The 21430-nt window shown below is 36.8% G+C and overlaps 1 protein-coding gene across 1 annotated transcript; it reads right to left on the reverse strand.

Annotated features, from left to right (window-relative positions):
* Nucleotides 1-1402: 1402 nt before the first annotated feature.
* On the reverse strand, nucleotides 1403-18162 carry LOC140244190 (probable E3 ubiquitin-protein ligase HERC4). The gene is made up of 13 exons (XM_072323823.1): nucleotides 17957-18162; nucleotides 15303-15375; nucleotides 14515-14761; nucleotides 13426-13571; nucleotides 11970-12107; nucleotides 11137-11220; nucleotides 10306-10572; nucleotides 9517-9618; nucleotides 7752-7873; nucleotides 6534-6692; nucleotides 4552-4723; nucleotides 3097-3199; nucleotides 1403-1647 (listed from the first exon to the last, which is right to left on the reverse strand). Exons 1-13 carry the CDS (start codon nucleotides 18160-18162, stop codon nucleotides 1403-1405), a joined length of 2064 nt encoding a protein of 687 aa, XP_072179924.1.
* Nucleotides 18163-21430: the final 3268 nt, after the last annotated feature.

The following is a 21430-nucleotide window of genomic DNA, read 5'->3' on the forward strand; positions in this document are numbered from 1 at the left end:
TATAAAGGAAAGGGCTGCAGATACTTGACAAGGGAAGTCTAGCAGACTTCCCTGAGGCACCCCACATTTAACTTCTCTGATCAATGAGTTGTCATTTTCAATTGTGACAAATTGTCTTCTATAACTCTTGAAACACTCCAAGGCCTTCCCACGTTTTCCATAATGCGATAACTTGTAAAGTAAAATATCATGATTAATTGTATCGAAGGCCTTGGAGAAGTCCAAGAAAATACTAATCAAATGAGAGTGGTAATGTAACTGTGAACATTATATAAATAACAATACAATCTGATTTGCAATCAGCGACTGCAATGCCGACAACAGAAAAATGTTGTCCTTTTAGATTTTTTGATAAAGCCTAATACAGTAAGTACAGCTGCCTTCAGATACGAGTGCTTGCTTCTTATTTCTGGAATTATCATAAGACTTATTGCAAGTATCGTCATGAGTATGTCTCCTGAATTCTCTTAGTACTGAATGTCTTACTTCAGCCATGGACCTCGATATAACCTCATCATTGTCAGCAGATGAGTAGATTTAAAAAAGCCTCATACGGTTGTTCATAATACTTGTGACTTTAAGAATATATTTAATATAACACAATTATCATTTAACCCAATTTAAATCCTGTGCACAAAAATGAACAGGAAAAGGGTTAAAACTTTCACTCAATTAATTTCAAACATACCAGTAAGTCAGCCTTCAATAACAATGTCATTTATTTGAATATCCTGCAGATTTGAACTCTTTCCCAGAGTTGGCTTGGAGAAATGATAAACGCTTTGTCACTTTTGCGGCAGATTCGTTCCAATCAGATAGATATCGGAACACTGAAATTTAACGATCTCCCCGGCTTGCTCATTGTATCACTGAGTCTGGAAGCTGTCATAGTTCCTTAAACTACTATGAATTACTGAGTCTTCCCTGAAGTTGCCTCACTTAAAGATGGTTTCTCTTGTTTTCATATCATTGTGAGCTACAGCACATCAACACGGTGAATTGGCTCAGTCGGTAGCGAGTCTGCCTCACGATCCTACGGGCCCGGGTTCGAACCCGATTCTGAACCGAGCAATGTTGTGTGTAAACATACCGTCCCCTCTAGCAAGAGGCAAAACACTCTGTCCCTCGGATAGGACATAACATGGAGGTCCCGTGTATGTGAGAGTCACAACTCATGCACGTAAAAGATCCTGCTTCATTCATTCATCGCAAAGAGCAAGATATTTAACCCGGTGAAGTGGTCACACCTCACATCCAACTGAACCCCATGGAAGACCAGCTTAACGTAGCTGAATATGGGCTATCCAGCCATCTTCGCAGATGGAAATGAACAAACAAACAAATAAACAAACACTAAAGTAATTCTGTCAAGTTCTCATCAAGTCTGCTTTTGTTGCGAATGTCACTGAGGCCTTTCGCGGTGGAAGGTGGAGCACATCTCGATTGCTTTCAGAAGTCGAAACTTCGTGTCAGCCTCTGACTCGTACTCCGGAAGATCCATGGAGATGTAACCCGGACAAGTCATGACCTCCGGGCATACTTTTTCCGGTGGGTCCCCGTGTCGCTCCGGAGCGTTCATCCACTTGATGGTGAATTTTAGCGACTTGAAGCCACCAACCGGCACGTGGTCGGATCCAGTCAGGAATTCTACAAGAGGAACAAACGTAGAACAGGACTTTTAAACATGATCCTTACATCCTAGACCGGCAAGATGTCTACCAACAGTGACCCTCTTCCCAAATGGGTTCCCGGTGATGCAGTGGTATGAACATGGGCTAAGTTCTCCGGGTAAGAAGCAGTGCTCACACGGAAGAGAAAATCCGGGAAATAAGACCTTATCATCATAACTATTGACCTAACTGATATTACTCCTTGTTATCACCCATATCACTATATAATTCTTATTATTTTCATTGGCATCATCATCCCTGTCACCTTTACTTCAATTACAATAACCACAAATGACGTCATTGCCGTAAGAGCAAAATACGTACATGTAGTAGATAGGAAAACTCGATTCTCTATAATCCTTGAATAACATAGGGCCTACGCAGTTTGAAACCACAACTCAGTTGCGAGAAATCTAAGTGCAATTTCATGCAAAGTTGAAAAATGAATTTTCAGCTGTAAACAGTTGTAAAACAGATCAATAAATGGGTGGAAGTTTGGAGAAAATGAGAGCCTTAAATAGTGTGCATCTCCATAATATGGAACTGGAAAACGAACTAGAGGGTGCACATCACGAGCTCGACACAAGTCATACAACTCACGAACTAGACACTGTGTGAACAAGGTCCACGATTTCGACATCAGCTGAAATACTCGTATGAGCTATACAATTCACGAGCTGGCGCATGGGCCTCAATTGCCTAGTGTCTACCTCATGGGCCTGCTTTACTTTCACAATAGTCTGTTATTGTCTAGCTATAATCGCGTGGGCATTTTTTACTTGGTGTCTATAGCTCATGGGCTGTATGACTCGTGGGTGTATGATTAATGGACCTTTTTTTTCCATATCTAGTTCGTGGGTCGTATGACTTATGGGTGTCGAACTCATGGGACAACCTCAAAATAGAAAGTATACGTTGCTGGTTTAATTATAATATGCTCCAATGTAGCTTGTCAGCGTGATTTCTTGTCTGCTTTTCTCTGTCTTCGATTGTAGAGCAATATAATGAACGAATCTTTCCAAAAGGATCTGATCCATGCAGATTATGGTAATGTGATAAGTTCATTATTCGACAGGAGCTGCTTGAAAAACCTTTTTTTTTTTTCTTTTAATCTGCCTCGTTTTTGGTTTCTCCGGATAGTCATTTTAAAGGTTGTGACTTGAAGATCATAAACTTTTACCGAGTATGTAATAAGACAATCAGCGTAACGGATCCCGATTAACTAAGATTACCCATGCTTTTTCTTTACCATGGCTACTACTGGGAAACCGAATAATATGTGTTTATTCACATCGATAAAGAGCAATATGTCAATAAGTTGCAACAATTCACGTCATAGACATTCTAGAGCAATGTAGAAGCATATCGGCAATTGACTGGAAAGTCAGCGTAGGAAGGGGAAGTGAAAGTCAAGGACAAGACGTACTCAAGTACCGCCGTTTGTCATCTTCATCAAGCTGATGGAAGACATTCCAGAATCTTCTGATCACAGGATGTTGCGGGTGATAGGGAAGCTCGTATCGGGTGCTCTGCATGGCATTGAACAGGTGGGTGAGAATTGCGAACGTTAAACACCAGCGAACGTTGCGAACGTTAAACACATTGATTAATTAATCAGTCAATGAATTAATCAATGTGTTTGTTTATTCATTTACTCATTTTCTTCATATTTTTATCCACATGTATGTATTATGTTTTCTACAGTAGTTCATTTCTTATCTATTTGTATATTCATTTTCTCTTGATATTCCCAAAAGGGTACAGTATATCAAAAGTGATGAAACACATAAATTTCAGTAAGCATAAAAGGGTAAAAAAATGCTGAATATAGTTCCAGGAGAATTAAAAATAAGACAAACTTTTTAATAACAAATTTCAAAGAGACAGGTAAAAGACGTCACAAAAATTCTAATTACATTGTATTCCAATAAGGCTCGGACAAAAAGTACCATCACTGTCTTCATGCCTCTGAAATTCCACGTCAGGTTGTTTGTAACTTCCCTAATCTTTAACCAATTTTGATCCAATTTCCACCGTTGTACTGGAAGATTTTACTCTTTGCGATCAGACTCACTTATAACTGGGCAAGAATTCCTTTTTGATATATACCAAGGTTGAATATCGAAAAATTAGATACATCACAGTTTCAGAATGGGATTGAACTCAGCACTCTCATGTCTTGTATACATGCAATTTCTTCTGTCTATGGTTGAGGTAAAAAATAAACATTTGGTATGCTGCAAACATTATAAGCGTCTCGGCTGCTACAGTACCTTTACATCAGCGACAAATTTATTATCAGCATTATCAGTATAAGGTGCTTATGCATGCATAAAAGTTGTTATTTTTTGTGGTAATACATGTTAAGACGATTCGGTAAATTAAATTTTTACGTGCTATATGCTTACATGGCCAATATGGACAATAGTTGTCAACTTTAAAAACAAACAGCATCGTGCATATAATTGTAGTTTGGAGAGGTGTACATTTCGTGTTTAAAAGTAATTTGCTTTTTCTTTCATTCAATATACTATATATCCATAATGTGTATGATATGATAACAATTATTTGAATAGAGATGACGATTATGATATCGGGTATACCCTAGCGCTTTTCACCATGGAATGAGAGTATTCAAACACGATCATGAGACAGGTATGATTTATGCGTAATAAGAATTTGTGAGAGCATGACATCATCAACGTGCTGATTTGAATATTCACAATAACTGGTCAAGAAATGTTTTCCGAAAAATGTTTCAGAATGTCATCCGATTCTACATGGAATTTGTTTCTCTTTCTTATGTATTTGAATATGAAATTGATAGAATTTTGAAGTTTTTTTTTTTCTTTAAAGAAATTTATCATTGTCATTGCCTTACATTTTCCAGTGATTCCCAATCTAATCTTTCCCCAAGAATGACGTCACGGAACTCCTCCGGCTGGAATATCGAAAGTATCTGCGGTCTTTCGATCATGTTGAACCCTTGGCAGAATGCATCGAATTGATCCACGGCCATGTAGAACATGGCCTTTTGCTGGATGTAATCTTCTCTGTAAGACAGGTATCAGGTTAAGATATCATTAAATGATAAACTTTAAAAAAAAGATGTTATGGAACTCTCATAAATAGTTCTGCGCACGGCAGATTGTCGCCGGGCTGTGGGAGTGTGCATAGGTTTAGAAACATTCTGCCATGCGCACGACGACTATTATATACATATATACACTCGGCAAAAAAAAGAAAGTAAACACTTTTTCAAGTTTATCTTTCTCATAGACTATCTGACTAAAAATGGTGTTTTATATACCATGTTAAAGGTTATTTAATTAGCTATCAACCTAGTAGGTCAATGAAAATGTTAACCTTACGCATGAGTGAACACATTCGTTTTTCTCTTCCAAGGCACAAAAGTAAAAATTGCAAAATGGACAAGTTGTTATTCAAGCATATTTCCTCTTCAATATAATAATGAGAACAAAAGACAAATTTGACACAATAGAAATGCAAATTAATTTGCAAAAAATCAACCCATGATCTCAACAATGTCTCTGTAACCCTCCAAAGGTAAAGAAAGGCAAAAAATAACGGAGGAAAATGAAGAATCTTCTGTCAAATCCGCAGTCACAAGACATAAGAAAAAAATTATAGTAACAAAGAAAGTTAAATTTGAAACGTTATTCCACATTAAGAAAATCTTAAATTATATTTGGATCTTGAACTTGTCTCATGCATTCTTAAATTCCTTAATCAAAAGGTAAAATGAAGAAATTTTGTCGATTTTATCACCTGTACGGCTTATTCCCTATGTCATTTTAAGTTTGAAATGATGGAAAAAAGTTATGTTCCACCTTCAGTTTCCCCACTATGTTTTAGTTTTGAATATAAAGGGAAACAAGGGAACGGAAACTTATTTCCGTTATGCTTATGCTTAAACTTACGCTGTTTCATTCATGTCTCTCATTGAGTTAAATTGACCTTTTGTTATCATTGCTATCTTGGAAGGCATTTGCAAATGAATTTCAATATGTCCAATTCTGCAATTTTTACTTTTCTGCCTTGGAGGACAAAAACGAACGTGTTCACTCATGCGTAAAATTCCCTTTGTATAAACCTACCAGCTTGATAGCCAATTAAATAATCTTTGATATGGTATATGACACATTGATTTTTATCTGAAGCTTCCATGAAAAATATTAACTGGAAAAAGTGTTTACTTTCTTTTTTTTGCTGAGTGTATATACATATAATAACATATATACATGTGAGTGTACGTATGCGTGCATGTGTGTGTGTGCTCTTGCATACATATAATGTAACACTTGATCTTTAACTTGAACTATAGTATAGTCTATTTGAGTAAGAGTAGCCATTAACAAAATGATACATTACAGTCCCGAAAGGGGAATTAAACAAAAATGGCGGACGGAAGTGGAAGGAAGCATGATGTAAGCAAATCATAAGAATATCGATGCATCATCAGCGTACGCCCAGTCGCTGAAGAGTTTGGAAGAATATCAACTTTCATTGTTAATTCACCTTATACCACCTTGTATCTATCGATCTTAACTTTTGGTTAATACTGTATGCTTGTCGTTATCTAGGGTAGGTAGGTAGGTATTTATTTCCGTTAAAAACATATAAAAAAACCATCGGCGGTCTCTCGATCATGTTGAACCCTTGGCAGAAAGCATCGAATTGATCCATCGAATTGATCCACAGTGGCCAATCTATGACATTGGCCATTTTGTTGGCTGACATAAGTGACCTATGATCCAAAGGCATTGTAATTTATTTCTGCTATTACTCCTTCGCATGTGCAACCACTACGTAGCCACAGTTAAACTACGGAAGCGTCCTTACAAGTTGTCAGGAGTTACAGGGATGTTGTCACCACCGGGCTTGATATCGGCGAAGCTGAGGGCCATGGCCTCTAGGTCATCGGCCGAGTACTTCCGAAGGTCACGGAGTTGTTTCAGAAGGTGTGCATCCAACCCGGAAAGGTCCTCGAAACACAGCGATCTTTGAGATGACGTCAGAGCGAGAGAGAGAGAGAGAAAAAAAAAAAAAAAATCAGACACTGCCCCAACACAGCCGTTAATATGATTTTGAATCCACCCTTTCTTTAAAGGGATTGTATAGTTTTGGTTGAGACCTAATTTCAGGTTTCTAACATTTTTGGTGAGATAACGAGAAACCTCTAATGAAATATGAAAGTGCATGTAATTCTATGAGGAATTCAAAGTTTATTTGCTGAAAATTGGTTTTGAAATGGCCGAGATATCCAAAAAAGAGTGATTCTAATAAAGTGTGGGACCTACACTTTATTACTTTGTTTTACTTTGTTTTTGGATGTTTCAGTCATTCCACACCCGATTTTCATCAAATAAACTTTGAATTCCTCTTAAAATGGTATGCTCTGTACTCTGTACTATATGATGTGTTTTCTTGGTATCTCGCAAAAAGTTAAAAGCCCAATTCTCATCTCCACCAATACTGTACCATCTCTTTAACGTATAAAGTAGCGTGATATTATCCTGTGATATGAATTACTTCGTGTTAAGTGCTGAAAGATTCCATTCCCTGCTTGGAAGAGCAGGCAAAAAGGCAGTGCTACAAGTGATACTGAGTGGTGTTGCTATGGTGACAAGGAGGTGTTTGCAAACGATTTGCAAATTATCATCAAAATGCTTGAATTGAATTGAATTGAATCGAATGGGTAAAAAAAAAAGTGTTTACATCAATGTATTATGTTTGAACAACATGTCATCCTAGGAATTACCTGCAAAAGAAATTACAGAGAATCTCGGCTTCTATATTCATTCTGACGTAATGATTGCCTGATATTCCCGACAATATGACAAAGACGTTATGAATTAAATCATTTCATATTCCATCCCGCAAGATATGATCTAATGTTGGCAATAGCGTATGAAATGGCTTGCATCTCATATTCATCTCGGAAAGTACGAAATAAGAATAGAGTTGCTTCCTCCCTAAAAAAAAAAAAAAAAAAAAAAAAAAAAGCACATCACCAGCGAAAGGAGGCGTCGCCATGGTTACAGCTGGAAGTATACTCACTTCTGGTTCAAGAGTTTCTCGTACAGGAGGACAGGAAATGGTATCGTGACTATGGCGCGATTGTAGACCATCAGTGCAAACAGAAACCCTATCTTTTTGATCTTGTCCAGCTGTCTGTATTCCTGATGATAAAATGGAAGGAAATCATACAATGCTCGCCACTTCCCAACTAGTATAAAATCACAAATAGTTGAATGCTGGAATTTTAGAAGCTAGATGGCCAATGTGAATCAAATCTTTGTACCTTGCTCTGTGTTTATATGCGGCTAAAACATTATACAAGAGTAATAACATAACCAGAATATTCAAAGAAGGATACTGAATGTAAAAATAATCCACGTTGCCAATACAAACCTATCTGTGATTTAAGTTTGAACAAAATGACTGTCCATATGCATGCACTTACCAAAACACATGCATTAATTGCATTACACCCCTGTTCACCAGTTGTTTGCCCAAGCGTGTTCAAATGTTACCTGATATGTAGGCTAGTTTTTTTCATGGTGGATATTGCACGTGAGGACAGAACGGCCGCCTGCTTGCTCATCGGTGAGCCTTTTATCCATCCCCAAAAACTTGCCTCCTGTTTTAGAAAATTGCATTTGATGTTCATTGTGTACTCCAGTGAGGTGCTTTCATTCTTTCAGGTTTTCATTATTCATGTGATTTTCAGATAACTGTATATTATGTACTTCTGACAATGGGAATAATGAAAAGCACTGTTACTAATACCGCTCCCTGGACATATTTTTTTCTCTTCTCTGAATAAAATGCGAATACACTCAGCAAAAAAAGAACGTAAACACTTTTTCCAGCACATATTTTTCATAGAAGATTTTGATCACTATCATTGTGTCATATACCATTGAATTATTACAGATTATTTAATTGGCTATCAACCTGGTAGGTTAATGCAAGGGAAATTTCACGCATGAGTGAACACATTGATTTTTGTCATTCAAGACACAAAAGTAAAAATTGCAAAGATTGACATTTTGCCGTTCATTTGCAAACGCCCTTCAAGATAGCAATGATAACAAAAGACCAATTTAACACAATGAGAGACATGAATGTAATAGCAAAAATAAGTTTTCGTCCCCCTGCATCTCTTTATATCCTCAAGCACAAACAAAGTGGGAAATTAAAGGGGAAAAATAACAGTTTGATGTCGAATCTCACTTCAAAGTGACACAGGGAGTGAGCCGCAAAGGTGATAAAATGGACAGACTTTCTTTATTTCATTCTTTTGATTTAGGAATTTAAGAATTCATGAGACAATAATTCAAGAACCAAAATCATTTTCAAAGTTCTTAATTTGAAATAACATTTGAAATTTCTACCATTTTTGTTAAATTGTCTCTTTCATGTCATTTGAATTTGGATTTGACAGAAGATTCTTAATTTTTCTCTATTATTTTTTCGCCTTTCTTTGTCTTTGCGGGCTGCAAAGTCATTATAGAGATCAAAAGATGATTTTTGAAACTTAATTTGTATTATTTGTTGCTTTGAACTGTCTTTTGTCATTATATACGCATGAATGACAACTTGTCCATTTTTTGCAATTTTAACTTTTGTGCTTTGGAAGAGAAAAACGAATGTGTTCACTCATGCGCAAAGTTTGCCTTTTTATTGACCTACCAGGTTGATAGCCAATCAAATTACCTTTAACAATATAAAACATTAATATTTAGCTAAATTTTCTATGAGAAATATGAACTTGAAAAGGTGTTTACTTTTTTTTTGCCGAGTGTACATTAATATTCACCGCGTTGAACCACAGGAGTGATGAAATACTATTGTCCAACTTCCTGAAAACAGAAATCCGATTGGTGTTTATGAGTTCCTTGAAGAGCTTCTGAAAGAATTCCTGTGAATGTCAACGGGAAAACGGCAGAGTATTATACATCCATTTGCACGATGTGGGTAAAACTGTCTGCAGAAGCCACGCACTTGAACAAAACAAACTACACACACACACACACACCCTCACACACACACACACACACACACACACACTGTTACGGTACAGATACACAAGCCATTTTCAGTCTATTACCAGTATTATTTACATATTAGTATGCAATAAAATTCAAATGCTGTGTAAATAGAACACGAGTTAAATACCCGTTCTTCTATGTCTTTGTTTCTTTGAGTTTGCTGACAAGCAAATATAATCAAACGTTTGAGCTCTGTTGCCAATTCAAAATCTAGTTTTATTAATTTCAGTGATTTTGAGAGGCTTTTGACAGTTCTGCAACTGGAACAAACAATTACACCTTAACAACAAATTGCTCATATTAAAGACTATTTACTCTTCCTTATATGAAAAACTAATAACGAATAAATAAAAAAAATGACATTATATAGTAGGCCTACCTACAAATAGACTGCGTCAGCTCAAACCTGCGAGGTCCATGTCCACTCTCATATATATATATATATATATATATATATATATAAGCTAATAACTTTTTAATGTCAATCTTTTTTTTTAATGAAGAGAAGATATTTCCATGACAACCTTCCATAATGGTTACACTTCCTCACGTCTAACCTTACGCGGCCCGCCAAAGTCCAGAGCATACTCATTCCTGAAGTTCACTCTGAGCGGGAGCAGCCACGTGGCACTCCCAGCAGCCCAACATCTGTCGACATTTTGAAGAGCCGAATGAATGATATAACGCCCTCTTCTGACGTCACTGAAATTGAGACAGATGGGCTCGTCCCTGTACTGGTGTGGAGCCATCTGCCTAAATAGCATCGCAACTTGGGTAAAAACATTAACCAAGTTTCTGAAATGTGCGTCCTTCTCCAGTACATCCTGTGAATGAATTAAACATACAATATGTTCATAAGAAACTTATATGCCGTCTGAATCCAAGGATATAGCAGCAGTAGTTAGTCCTTGTGGATGTAGACCCTATAAGGAAACAATCGATGTTGTTTCAAATTCTTATTAGAAATCATTTTACTCCAGTCAAACAGAAACTGTGCAGAAGTATCGATGGAAAACACATTCTATCCTGTGATAGTATAAATGTGGTTAAAAAAAGTTTATATCTCGATTTCGATTTTGTTCTAAGCTGCCAAATGTTGACAGTAGGCTGAGAAAAAATTTCTCTCTCAAATTTAAAAATCTTGAGTCGATAAACACAAATAACATAATTATTTTGGTCCATTACATATAGGAATCATAATCTGCGACGTTTTGTGGGTTTTGAGCTGGGCCGTCAAATATGTATTTGCGCTATGATGGGTGATGAATGGCGTTGATATCAGACGCAATTAATCAATTGAATTTGAGTGAAATCAAAGTCATTGGGGAGAACAAGCGAAGTGAACATTGACGGATCGAAGAAATAAAAGAAAAGTTGGTTGGACAAACCTGATGTTTGCGAAGCTTATCGGAGAGGAGGAGCCACTTTGCCGGAACACTCAACAGAAATGGGTATTTCATCCAAGTAAAGGCCTGTTGTAGTGATTAGAAATGACAATACCGGGTAGCATGTAATAATGAATATGTCTAGGTCAGTTTAATTGTGTTTCAACCCTTATCATACAAGCATTGAATGTAGTTGACCTGTCTCGGTTATCACAGTTTCTTTTCGTGTTACACCAACCATTTTGAATGAGGATATTTCGTTTCCACAACTCTATTCAAAAAGCTTGTTTGATGTTATCTATTCTCGTAATACATGTATCTTGTTCACATAGTAACAGCAAACTGCTCACTAACGTAGTACGTTTTGAGAATAACACTTTAGTAAAAAACAAAATGTCAGTTCGCTTGTATAAACATGTTGATGTTCCATCCTGATATTATGTTGCCTGTGTTCCCACAACGGATAATTTTACAGTCCTACCAAAAATTTGACCCCCCCCCCAAAAATTGTGTAATTGTGTGTGTGAGTGTGTGCGTGTGTGTGTGTGTGTGTGCATGTGAGAAACCTCCTTGGTGTGACTATTCTGTTATTTTGTACAGCGGTATCAGCTTATGATGTTATGTTTTTTTTTTTTTTGCATGTAAATGAATAAAGACTAATGAAAAAAAAAAGTACACAAAACAAATTGTGAACTGCCATAATACCAGCAGTATCATTAGAGGGTTACCAATTTGTCTGACTCTCTAAACTTTTACAATTTACATAACTTTTGTCTTATGTGTCCGATTTTTCTCAAACATTTTGTTTCGTTCTTAAAAGTGTAGGAAATACTAGCCTCCGTGACATGTCGTCCCAAATCGCGATCCTTATCGATTTCGCACTGGAGCGCCAAATGACGTATGAGTTCGTCATCCGGTATGTCTGTGAGGTAGAACAGCCGGCGAGGTATGATGCACTGAGCATCTTCGTTCACCTAGATAAGTGCAATGGTTTGGTTTGGTTTATTTCTGCATTAAAATTCTTTCTCCAAATACAATAACAAATGAAAGCAAGGTGATACAGAGTATGCAAAAAAAGGGAGAGTTTAACATACAAATCAATATAAGAAATGTCATTTTCATCGATCAACATCAGTCTGTAATGACATATGAATCAAAACAACATAATAAGGCATATATACTGTATTTACGAACAAAGGAGAAATCAATGCAGGGGACCGTCATCATTAAGCAGAGCTTGACGTGGATGAGGCCCTATCTATATATGTTATACGAATATAATACAACACCAATTATAAATCTACTCATAAAACTCATAATCTTAATATTTGTACGAGTGTTATGAGTGTTAGAATAAGTAAACAGTAGCATTCACAGGGGGCTACCAAATAGTATCAGTATCATCTAAATCAATATCTATGTCAACATCAATATCTATGTAAAGATATATGAGTATACAATGAGCATTTATGTGCACGTTAGATAGTGGAACAGTAAATTTACGCATGCGTAGTGCGTGGTAATACCGCAGTGGTACGTACTTGACTAGTATGTCAGTAGTTGTAACTAGTATATTGGTGAGTGCCGTTGTGGGGTTTTGGAAGAAGCAGTCATTGTATAAAAATATACTTTGCCTTGAGGGTTTCTGATTAAACTATGGGCAAAGGTGCCTCCAAAATAGTACTCTTCACTGAGGGGCGCAGTCCCCAAGTGAAGAGTACTTTTGAAGGCACTGATGAGGCCCATAACCAGAAATTCGAAAGTAGGAAGAGTAGTTTTTTTTTTTTAATATACATTTGGGATGAAATATTTAAATAAAAGAAGGCAAAATATAAGGCGAGAAGTCGTGTGGTGGATGCGATGTTGTAGAGGGATCCTGACCGTACGAAGCAGAGCGCGATGTCACGGTTGTTTTTCTTTGCGCCATTTCTCGTATATTTAACAAAGCGACAGTACGAAGCAGCTTGCGATGTCAGAATTGCTTTTTGATGTCACAGTTGCTTTGTGTCATCATTTCACTAATAGTGCATTACTTAGAAACTGTCATAATCAGTGACGTCATTTTCCAAATAGTATACAATGAAATGTCAAACCGACCAATATTTGGAAATAGTGTATAGCTGAGAATACATAATAAATCACGTGAAGCTCTTTGAACCACTCACTAGAGGATTGATTGTTGATCCAAAATAATGATTACATAATTATCAGTGTGAGATGTGAGCTCACATTCAAAATATTTAGCATTCATTGTTTCAACCCCCCCCCCCCCCCCTTGTCTCTCCAAGGTACCTTGTTTAGGTGTCCAAGCGCCTCAACCAGAACGAAGAGCGTGTAGATTTCCTTGTACTCTCGGCTCTTGCGCAACCTACGAATCCCCTCTCGGAACACACACACCAATCTCCGAAGGAGGTCATCGTCGTTGTTCCACCAGTTGACTGACGAAAAGAGGAAGGGAAAATGTTGATACAGATAGATACACAGATAGATACAAAGGTAGACATAGCCATTCCCAACACACACACACACACACACACACGCACACACACACACACACACATACACTCACATGTCGGACGTCTATATCTGACTTCTTATAAGCGGGTAAATCTTACTCTATAGTTGTCCCGATCAAGCGGCGTCTACTGTACCATAATTTTGAGCATTAAAGTTGTGCATTGAAAAAAAAAGAAATCTATAACAAGAAGAGATATTGTATGCATTCATTTATCATCATTGATCAATGTAGGGTTAATGTTCGACATGACTATAATGACTCCAACTAATACATGTACTGCATCTGTAAGTTTTTATTACTGATTTAGAATATTCCCTGTTGATATTCTTCATAATGATATCCGTTAGTTTCGTTACAATTACCTACGTTTAATTAGAAAAATTAGTGCGGTCAATTATTATTGATGATCTACGTAATTTCAATATTTTCTGGAATCAATTCACATATAATCTTTTGATCAACACAAACATATTCCATGTGAAAACATTCACTACTGTACTCTACTAAAGAAGGAGGTGAAGCTAATGAAATGACGAAAATTGCAATTCTAGTGACAGGAAATACCGTATGAAACTGCTTGTAATGACAGTAGAACTAACCAGTCAACAGCGTGATTCCCATTTTCTAGGTAATTCTTTCTTCAACGATCAATTACATTTATTCAGAAAATGTCGTTTTCATCTTTAAACGTTTAAATAGAACAAGTTTATGAACTCAATCTTTCAAAATCATTTAAACTGCGATTTGCTCACACAATATCAGATGTGAGGATTGATTGTGTTTGCTGTTGACGTTGTTTTATTTGTCATATTAACGTTTGTTTGTTTAAACTTTTGTCTTTGCTTTGCCCTGTTTATGTTTACCAAGTTGTTGGAAGCTAGCCGGTCCCTTTTCTACCAATTCGTTGATGATCTCCGCCATGAGGACGACAATTTGCCGGCCCCACGACTCGTTGACCATGTCGAAAGCCGAACATTCCAGAATGAGAGGAAGGCTTCGCAGCTGGGCGTGGTCGCGCGGCCCAGTGTGGCATAACCTGCTCCCTACGTCGCGGTACCTCTTTTTCATGATCGCCGCTACCTGTTGGGGATTTCCCGATAATAAGTTCGCCTTTTTACAACACGAGAGGAGTGTTCACGTGGTACAAACACGTACAAATCACTCGTACGTGTGGAAATCTTAAACACATTACCAATTATGTGTTACCTCGTGGAACCAATAAGTGTAACCATGGTAACGTAATAATTGCTGTACTATGGGTGGGACACCTGATTAAAACAAACAAGCAACAAACAAACACAAAGCAAAAACAGAGAAAAAATGTTTGACACGTACAACCCATCCTTGAGAAGAAGAAAGATTGTCCCAAATTACTATGAAATTACTCTAAGTCAAGAAAGCACAACCTGCACTAAGCCTGATGCTTTGCCAGATATCAATGTTCCGAAGCAACCTCAATGCAGCTTAAACTGAAACTAGCTACTTTCTCTATAGCAAACTAATACCATTCGTGCATACATTTCACATTGTGTTCAATGATCTGTCCTTCCCAACTGGATGAAAGTCAAATTAACACACATGTACCGTTCTGTATCCTGTATTTTTATGGAAATATATAAATTATTGAATTGAATTGAAATAGCAAGCTTACCATTTTCAAGTGGGCTGAGTCGACAAGTTTGCTGAATGTTTGACGAGCTTCTGATGTACATGGCACTTGCGTGCTGTGGTATTTATTATTGAAGTGGGAGGGGGAGAGAAAATGAATGCACCACTTGTATATATTGGGGATCTTGGGGTCGGTTGAGGGGAATGTACAGTATTGAAATGAATTTGAATTGATTTTATTTCTTCAGCATAAAAAACAACAACAGAGAATGACAATGATCAACAATCATGACAAGTACAGAGTAAAGACGGATCTATGGAATACATAAAGCTGAAGGGAAGCAGCCAATGAAGAATTAAAAGTAAATGCACTGGTGGTAATCATTTTCATACTTTTTAAACAACGAGGGATGAACAAGTTTACAGATGTAAGAACAAAACAAAAAGAAATACAGCAACGATACACAAAACACTACAATTGCATTACGAAGACATTACAAACACAAAATGTTATAATCATTAGATAAAATAATGCCACCCAAGCATGTCAAGAAGTTAGGAATGATAATTTTGTATGAAATTCTCCCTAAGTTTACGTTTGAATACATTGAAAGAGGTAACTTTACGAATATCATCTGGTATTGTATTCCATATAAGCGAGCCTTGATAAAACACAGATTTCTGAAATAACGATGTTCTTACTTTTAGCATGTGAAAATTCTCAGCGTTTCTGGTACCGTATGAATGAATATGGCAATTTAAAGTAATAATGCAGATAATTTGGAAAAAGCTTTCTATGTCATAAAACATAAGATTACCTAAAATATACGTATATCTATCATACAACGTTAAAATCTTTTGGGTATGAAAAATTGGTGAAGTGTGAGCTAAATAAGTTGAATAGTTGATAGCCCTTATTGCACGTTTGTGTAGTTTAAAAAGTCTGTCTAAAAATATATTTGCAGCACAACCCCAAACAGAAAGACCATATTCTAAAAAGGGCGCAATAATAGCATTGTATATCATTTTAAGAACAACGGTGGGTAGAGATTTAAGTCGAAAAAATATCCCAATATTTTTGGAAATTTTATTGCATATAATATTCATGTGATCTTTCCAAATCAATCTATTATCAATTGTGATTCCTAAAAATTGCAAAGACACCTCTTGTTTAATTTCAGATCCTGCTAAATTTATAGTTATATCCTTTACATTATTTAAAGGATACATGTAAATCTGCAATTATTGATACAGTATACTCCCGTTATAACGAACACGGTTATAACGAGATTCCTGTTACAACAAAGGAAAATTTCAGGCCATAACATTATCCGCTCTATGTATTTTCATTGTTTATTTGTTCGGTTGTAACGGAATTTCGATATAACGAAAGAAAACTGCCGGTCCCGAGGACTTCGTTATAACGGGAGCCCACTGCATGACTGGTTACGCTCATCTACACTTCGATTTATATTCTCAAATATCCTGTAAAACACATAGGTTTACAAACATTTTATCTTCTATTTATTCATAATTTATGCCATTGTCACGTTGGGCACACACCAGGCCATCTTTTCACACGACTGTGCAGTCTCGTATGCTTTTAGGAGAAAACTATTCTTCGATCATTATAATGTATCCTAATATGATCACTCTCTCATCTACACGACATCAGATACATTCTCCATAAATCTGTGCGCATGTCATAAGGGATGTATCTTATTAATTTGAACATAAACTTTTACCTGTCATTCTATATGCCATTGGGATTACTTGTTAAGACATGCTGTTATGAGAAGACTTGCTACAACAGTGCAAGCTTTACTGTTAAGATTATCATTGCTATCATAATCACAACTGCTATAATTGTTGTGTTATCAACGTCTCGTCTTTCTACTCTTCAAGCAGAATGATGAGAGATCAGAGTATAGGAGGGAATAGACGAGTGAAAGAAGAATCAATGAAACAGTTTAACCCATTCAAGACTATAGAATTGAGTGTATTCGGACGGGCAACATTCAGATTCAGCTAATCCTCACAGGGGTATATAAGGTGACGGAGATGTATGAGTTAAAGATATTGTGCTATTACAGCTTCACAATTTCCATTCTGTCGGAATGATGTTTGTGATCATTTTTAGTTGGCTTAAAGATTGTTGATGACATAACCCTGATATTCTTTTCGATATCATTTTGTTTGGATATTGTTTTCTGTGTTCGATTTTTATTTTGTCTTTGCCTTGTCCCTGTACAATCCTGATGGGGACATGCAGCTCAGTGATTTTGTGTTACCATGTTTATTGATTTAGTGCAGAATGTTGAATAAAGAATATATATATATATATTCATCATCATTTTTCAGCTGCTTAAACCATGAGCATGGTGGCTCGATGTGTTATCAGCAATAACATTTTTCATCTGCCTTTTACTAGAAATATTATCACTGCAACTTAGGATATTATGAACCAAATGTTAATAAAATCAATCATATCTATGCTCACACTGCTAAACCAACATTCACGCAGGTCGTTCTAAACATTAGGCGTGAAAACTTTATGATGGAATACTATACAAATTGAACAAATAAATAAATAAATACCGGTAAATGAATGAATGAATGAATGAATAAATAAATGAATAAATAGATAAATAAATAGATAAATAAATAAATAAATAAATAAATAAAATGAAATCTTACTATTCCGCTCTGAAGGCTTTGCCGAGCACATATGGGGACAGTGCCTCCTCTAGCTCAGCCTTAAACTCGGAGCTCAGATCAGACGTGAGCTCGAGAAGAGAAAGTTTGTTGATCGCATCCCGAACACGATCCGAAGTATCGGATTCATTATCTTCATCTTCATGGGCCTCGGTCATGTCAGTGAAGTACGTGTACATGTTTCCCATGATTTCTGGAAGTTCAAACCGGTTACAATGAACACGTTATGAAAAAAGCTAATCTACCCGCTGCTTCCATCAGGTATACCACATCCTATAGTCAACCTTGCTTAAGACAAATCCAACGAGATCAGAGAAATCCTTCGACTTATGTGAATTTCGACTTACGCAAAAGAATTAACACACTTTATTCATTTTGAATATCCATAGGGGTACTGTAGTATAATTGATTATTTCTGTAACTGAACCAATTTTTCAGCTTTTGCAAGGTTTATATACTTAGGTGATATTGACTGTAATTCAATGCAAGGGGAGTTACCATTTCTCCATTACGCATAAGATAGAAACTACAGTCATCATCTTCCAAGTCGACCTCGAATAAGTCTGATAACATGACTATAAGTCAAAGAAAACAGCCTACCCGGATGAATATATCCATGTTTTCGATTTTATTCTGTATGGCAAAATTTACCTATTAAAAAGTCCAAGGGTTTTCTCCGGGTCCTTTGGCTTCAACTTAGGCGAGGTTGACTGATGTTGACATAATTAACCCCTAATTCTGATTTGTTGTTTCTGTAATGCATTACACATTGCCTCTTACACTGTAACAACCAACATTAGCCTTTTGCAAATGCAGCTCGCTGTAATTTAAGGACACGAACACAGAGAGCAGTGGACTCGCACACACAGCGCGCGAGCGGCGAGCTGCGAGCGTAGCTCGCTCCGATTCGGCTGTGTGCGAGTCCACCACTCGCTGTGTGCGAGTTCATAGCGAGCTGCCTTTGCAAAGTTACACCAACACTCATTTCAATTCATTTCATTTCATATGTAATTTTCTCATATCAGGTTACATTGGAAATAATGTGAAGACGAAATCTCTGTAGTTTGTCGATACAAATAAAAGGATAAACACACATTTTATATACACTCAATGGTTTCGATGGCACCTGGTCAATATCGATATTAACGGTTCGGGTTGTATAAATATTATTGAAGTATGACGGGACCTATAAAAGCAAGCTTATTTGGCTGTAAGCCCCGAATAATCAGTGTTTGTAAATAACAAACGGAAAACGCGGGATAAAAAATTCATCATCTTTGACTATACTAATGCAACCAGTGCAACATCCACCTCTGCGAATCTGCAACGATTAATGAGAAAATACGGAGGTTTAGATTTTCGCGACGGGGACGTTCAGAGGAAAAAAAAAAAACCAAAACATGTTCTGAGCATTGCCAAAATCGCTAATTAGGCCAAAAAAAAAAAAATTGTTTGTTTGCTCTTAATTGTCAAAACCCAAGAGGGTCGGTAGGTCGTTTTTTTTTTTTTTTTTTTTTTTTTAAATACAGGGTACCCTTTTTTCCATGTCAATGCACTCAAAACTCCAAGAGATTCATTCAAATTTACGTCTTGCCAGGGCCCGGTACGCGAGGCAGAAACACTCACTGACAAACACTAATAACGTTCATCTTTGTTAAATTTTGCAAACAGCTCCAAAAAAGTATCTTCCAGTGAGATGCTGGCAACTGAACTCCAAACAGTTTTGGTGCCATGACAGCTGGTAACGGATGCTGCAAAAGTAGCCATCTTATGAAGGGCTGCACACTAACCCATTTTTTTCTGCCGGTCCGACCTGTCTCTGTCGGACCGGTAAATGCCCCGTTTTACAATTTTTTACAGGTCCGAACAGAAAATTTACCGGTCAACAACGACAACATAAAAATCATTAAATGACTTGAAAACTTATTTTCTTGGTTTTTTTTTATGGATTTTATTGTACCCCCCCCCCCCACTCATGTACATTTTACAGATTAATATTTTTTTTTTTTAAACTTGCATTATTTATTGCACAAGAAATTTAAAAATAAAGACAGGAAAAAATTAGAATGTTTGTTTGTGAATTAGTGTAAAATGATAATGAACAAGATCAGATTGTATCAAATGCGTTTGTGACTTTTTCTAAACATCAGCGCACGAACTTGCTGCGTAACCTGCTCTTGGTGGTCAGTTGGATTGCGATGATTTAATTAATTATTTTAGCTGTGATATTTTCTGATGCACGCGATACAAGGGGTTCTTTATTTTTCTCCCGATAATCTCTTCGCATTTGCATGCGTTCTTGAAAGGTACACGACATGCAGGGCCGAATTCGCAATCCTTTTTGCGCCCATTTCCACCTCAAATATTAGCGGGATTGTGACGATTTCATAAATTATTTCGGCTGTAATATTTTACGATGCACGCGCCAAAAGGGGTTGAAAATGCGTCCTTTATTTTTTCCCGATAAACTCTTCGAATTTCGTAAGTGCGTTCTTAAAAGATGTACCACACGGCCGAATTCATGATACTTTTTTGCGCCTATTTCTACCCCAAATGTCAGCGGGATTGTGACGATTTCATAAATTACTTCGGATGTAATCTTTTGTGATGCACGCACCAGCTAGAATGGTTGAAAATGCGTTCTTTATTTTTCTCCCCATAATCTCTTCGCATTCCGTAAATGCGTTCTTAAAAGATATACGACACGGCCGAAAATCATGATTCTTTTTGCGCCTGTTGTTTCCTCAAACTTCAACGGGATTGCGATGACTTTATGAATTATTATTCGGCTGTAATCTTTTGTGATACATGCACCAGAAGGGTTGAAAATGCGTTCTTTATTTTTCTCCCGATAATCTCTTCACATTTGTGCATGCGTTTTCAAAACTATACACTGCATGCAGGGCCGAATTCGAGATTCTTTTTGCGCCTATTATTGTTTACTCAAATTTCAACGGGATTGCGAAATTTTCATGAATTACTACTCGGCTGTAATCTATATGATGCAAGCGCCAAAAGGGGATGAAAATGTGTCCTTTATTTTTCTCCCGCTAATCTCTTCCCATTTCGTACATGCGTTCTTAAAAGGTATACGACACGGCCGAATTCACGTTCCTTTTTGCGCCTATTTCTACCTCAAATATCAGCGGGTTTGTGGCGATTTCATTAATTACTTCGGATGTAATCTTTTGTAATGCACGCACCAGAAGGGTAAAAATGAGTTTTTTTTTAATTTTTCTCCCGATAATCTCGTCCCATTTGTGCATGCGTTTTGATAACCAACACGGCATGCAGGACTGAATTCAAGATCCTTTTTGCGCCTATTATTTCCTCAAATTTCAACGGGATTGCGTTGATTTCATGAATTTTTATTCGGCTGTAATCTTTTATGATGCACGTACCATATGTGTCCTTTATTTTTTTTTTCTCCTCTACAATCTCTTCGAATTTCGTACA

This window comes from Diadema setosum, chromosome 21 (assembly GCF_964275005.1).
Source record: "Diadema setosum chromosome 21, eeDiaSeto1, whole genome shotgun sequence".
NCBI classification, from domain to species: Eukaryota; Metazoa; Echinodermata; class Echinoidea; order Diadematoida; family Diadematidae; genus Diadema; species Diadema setosum.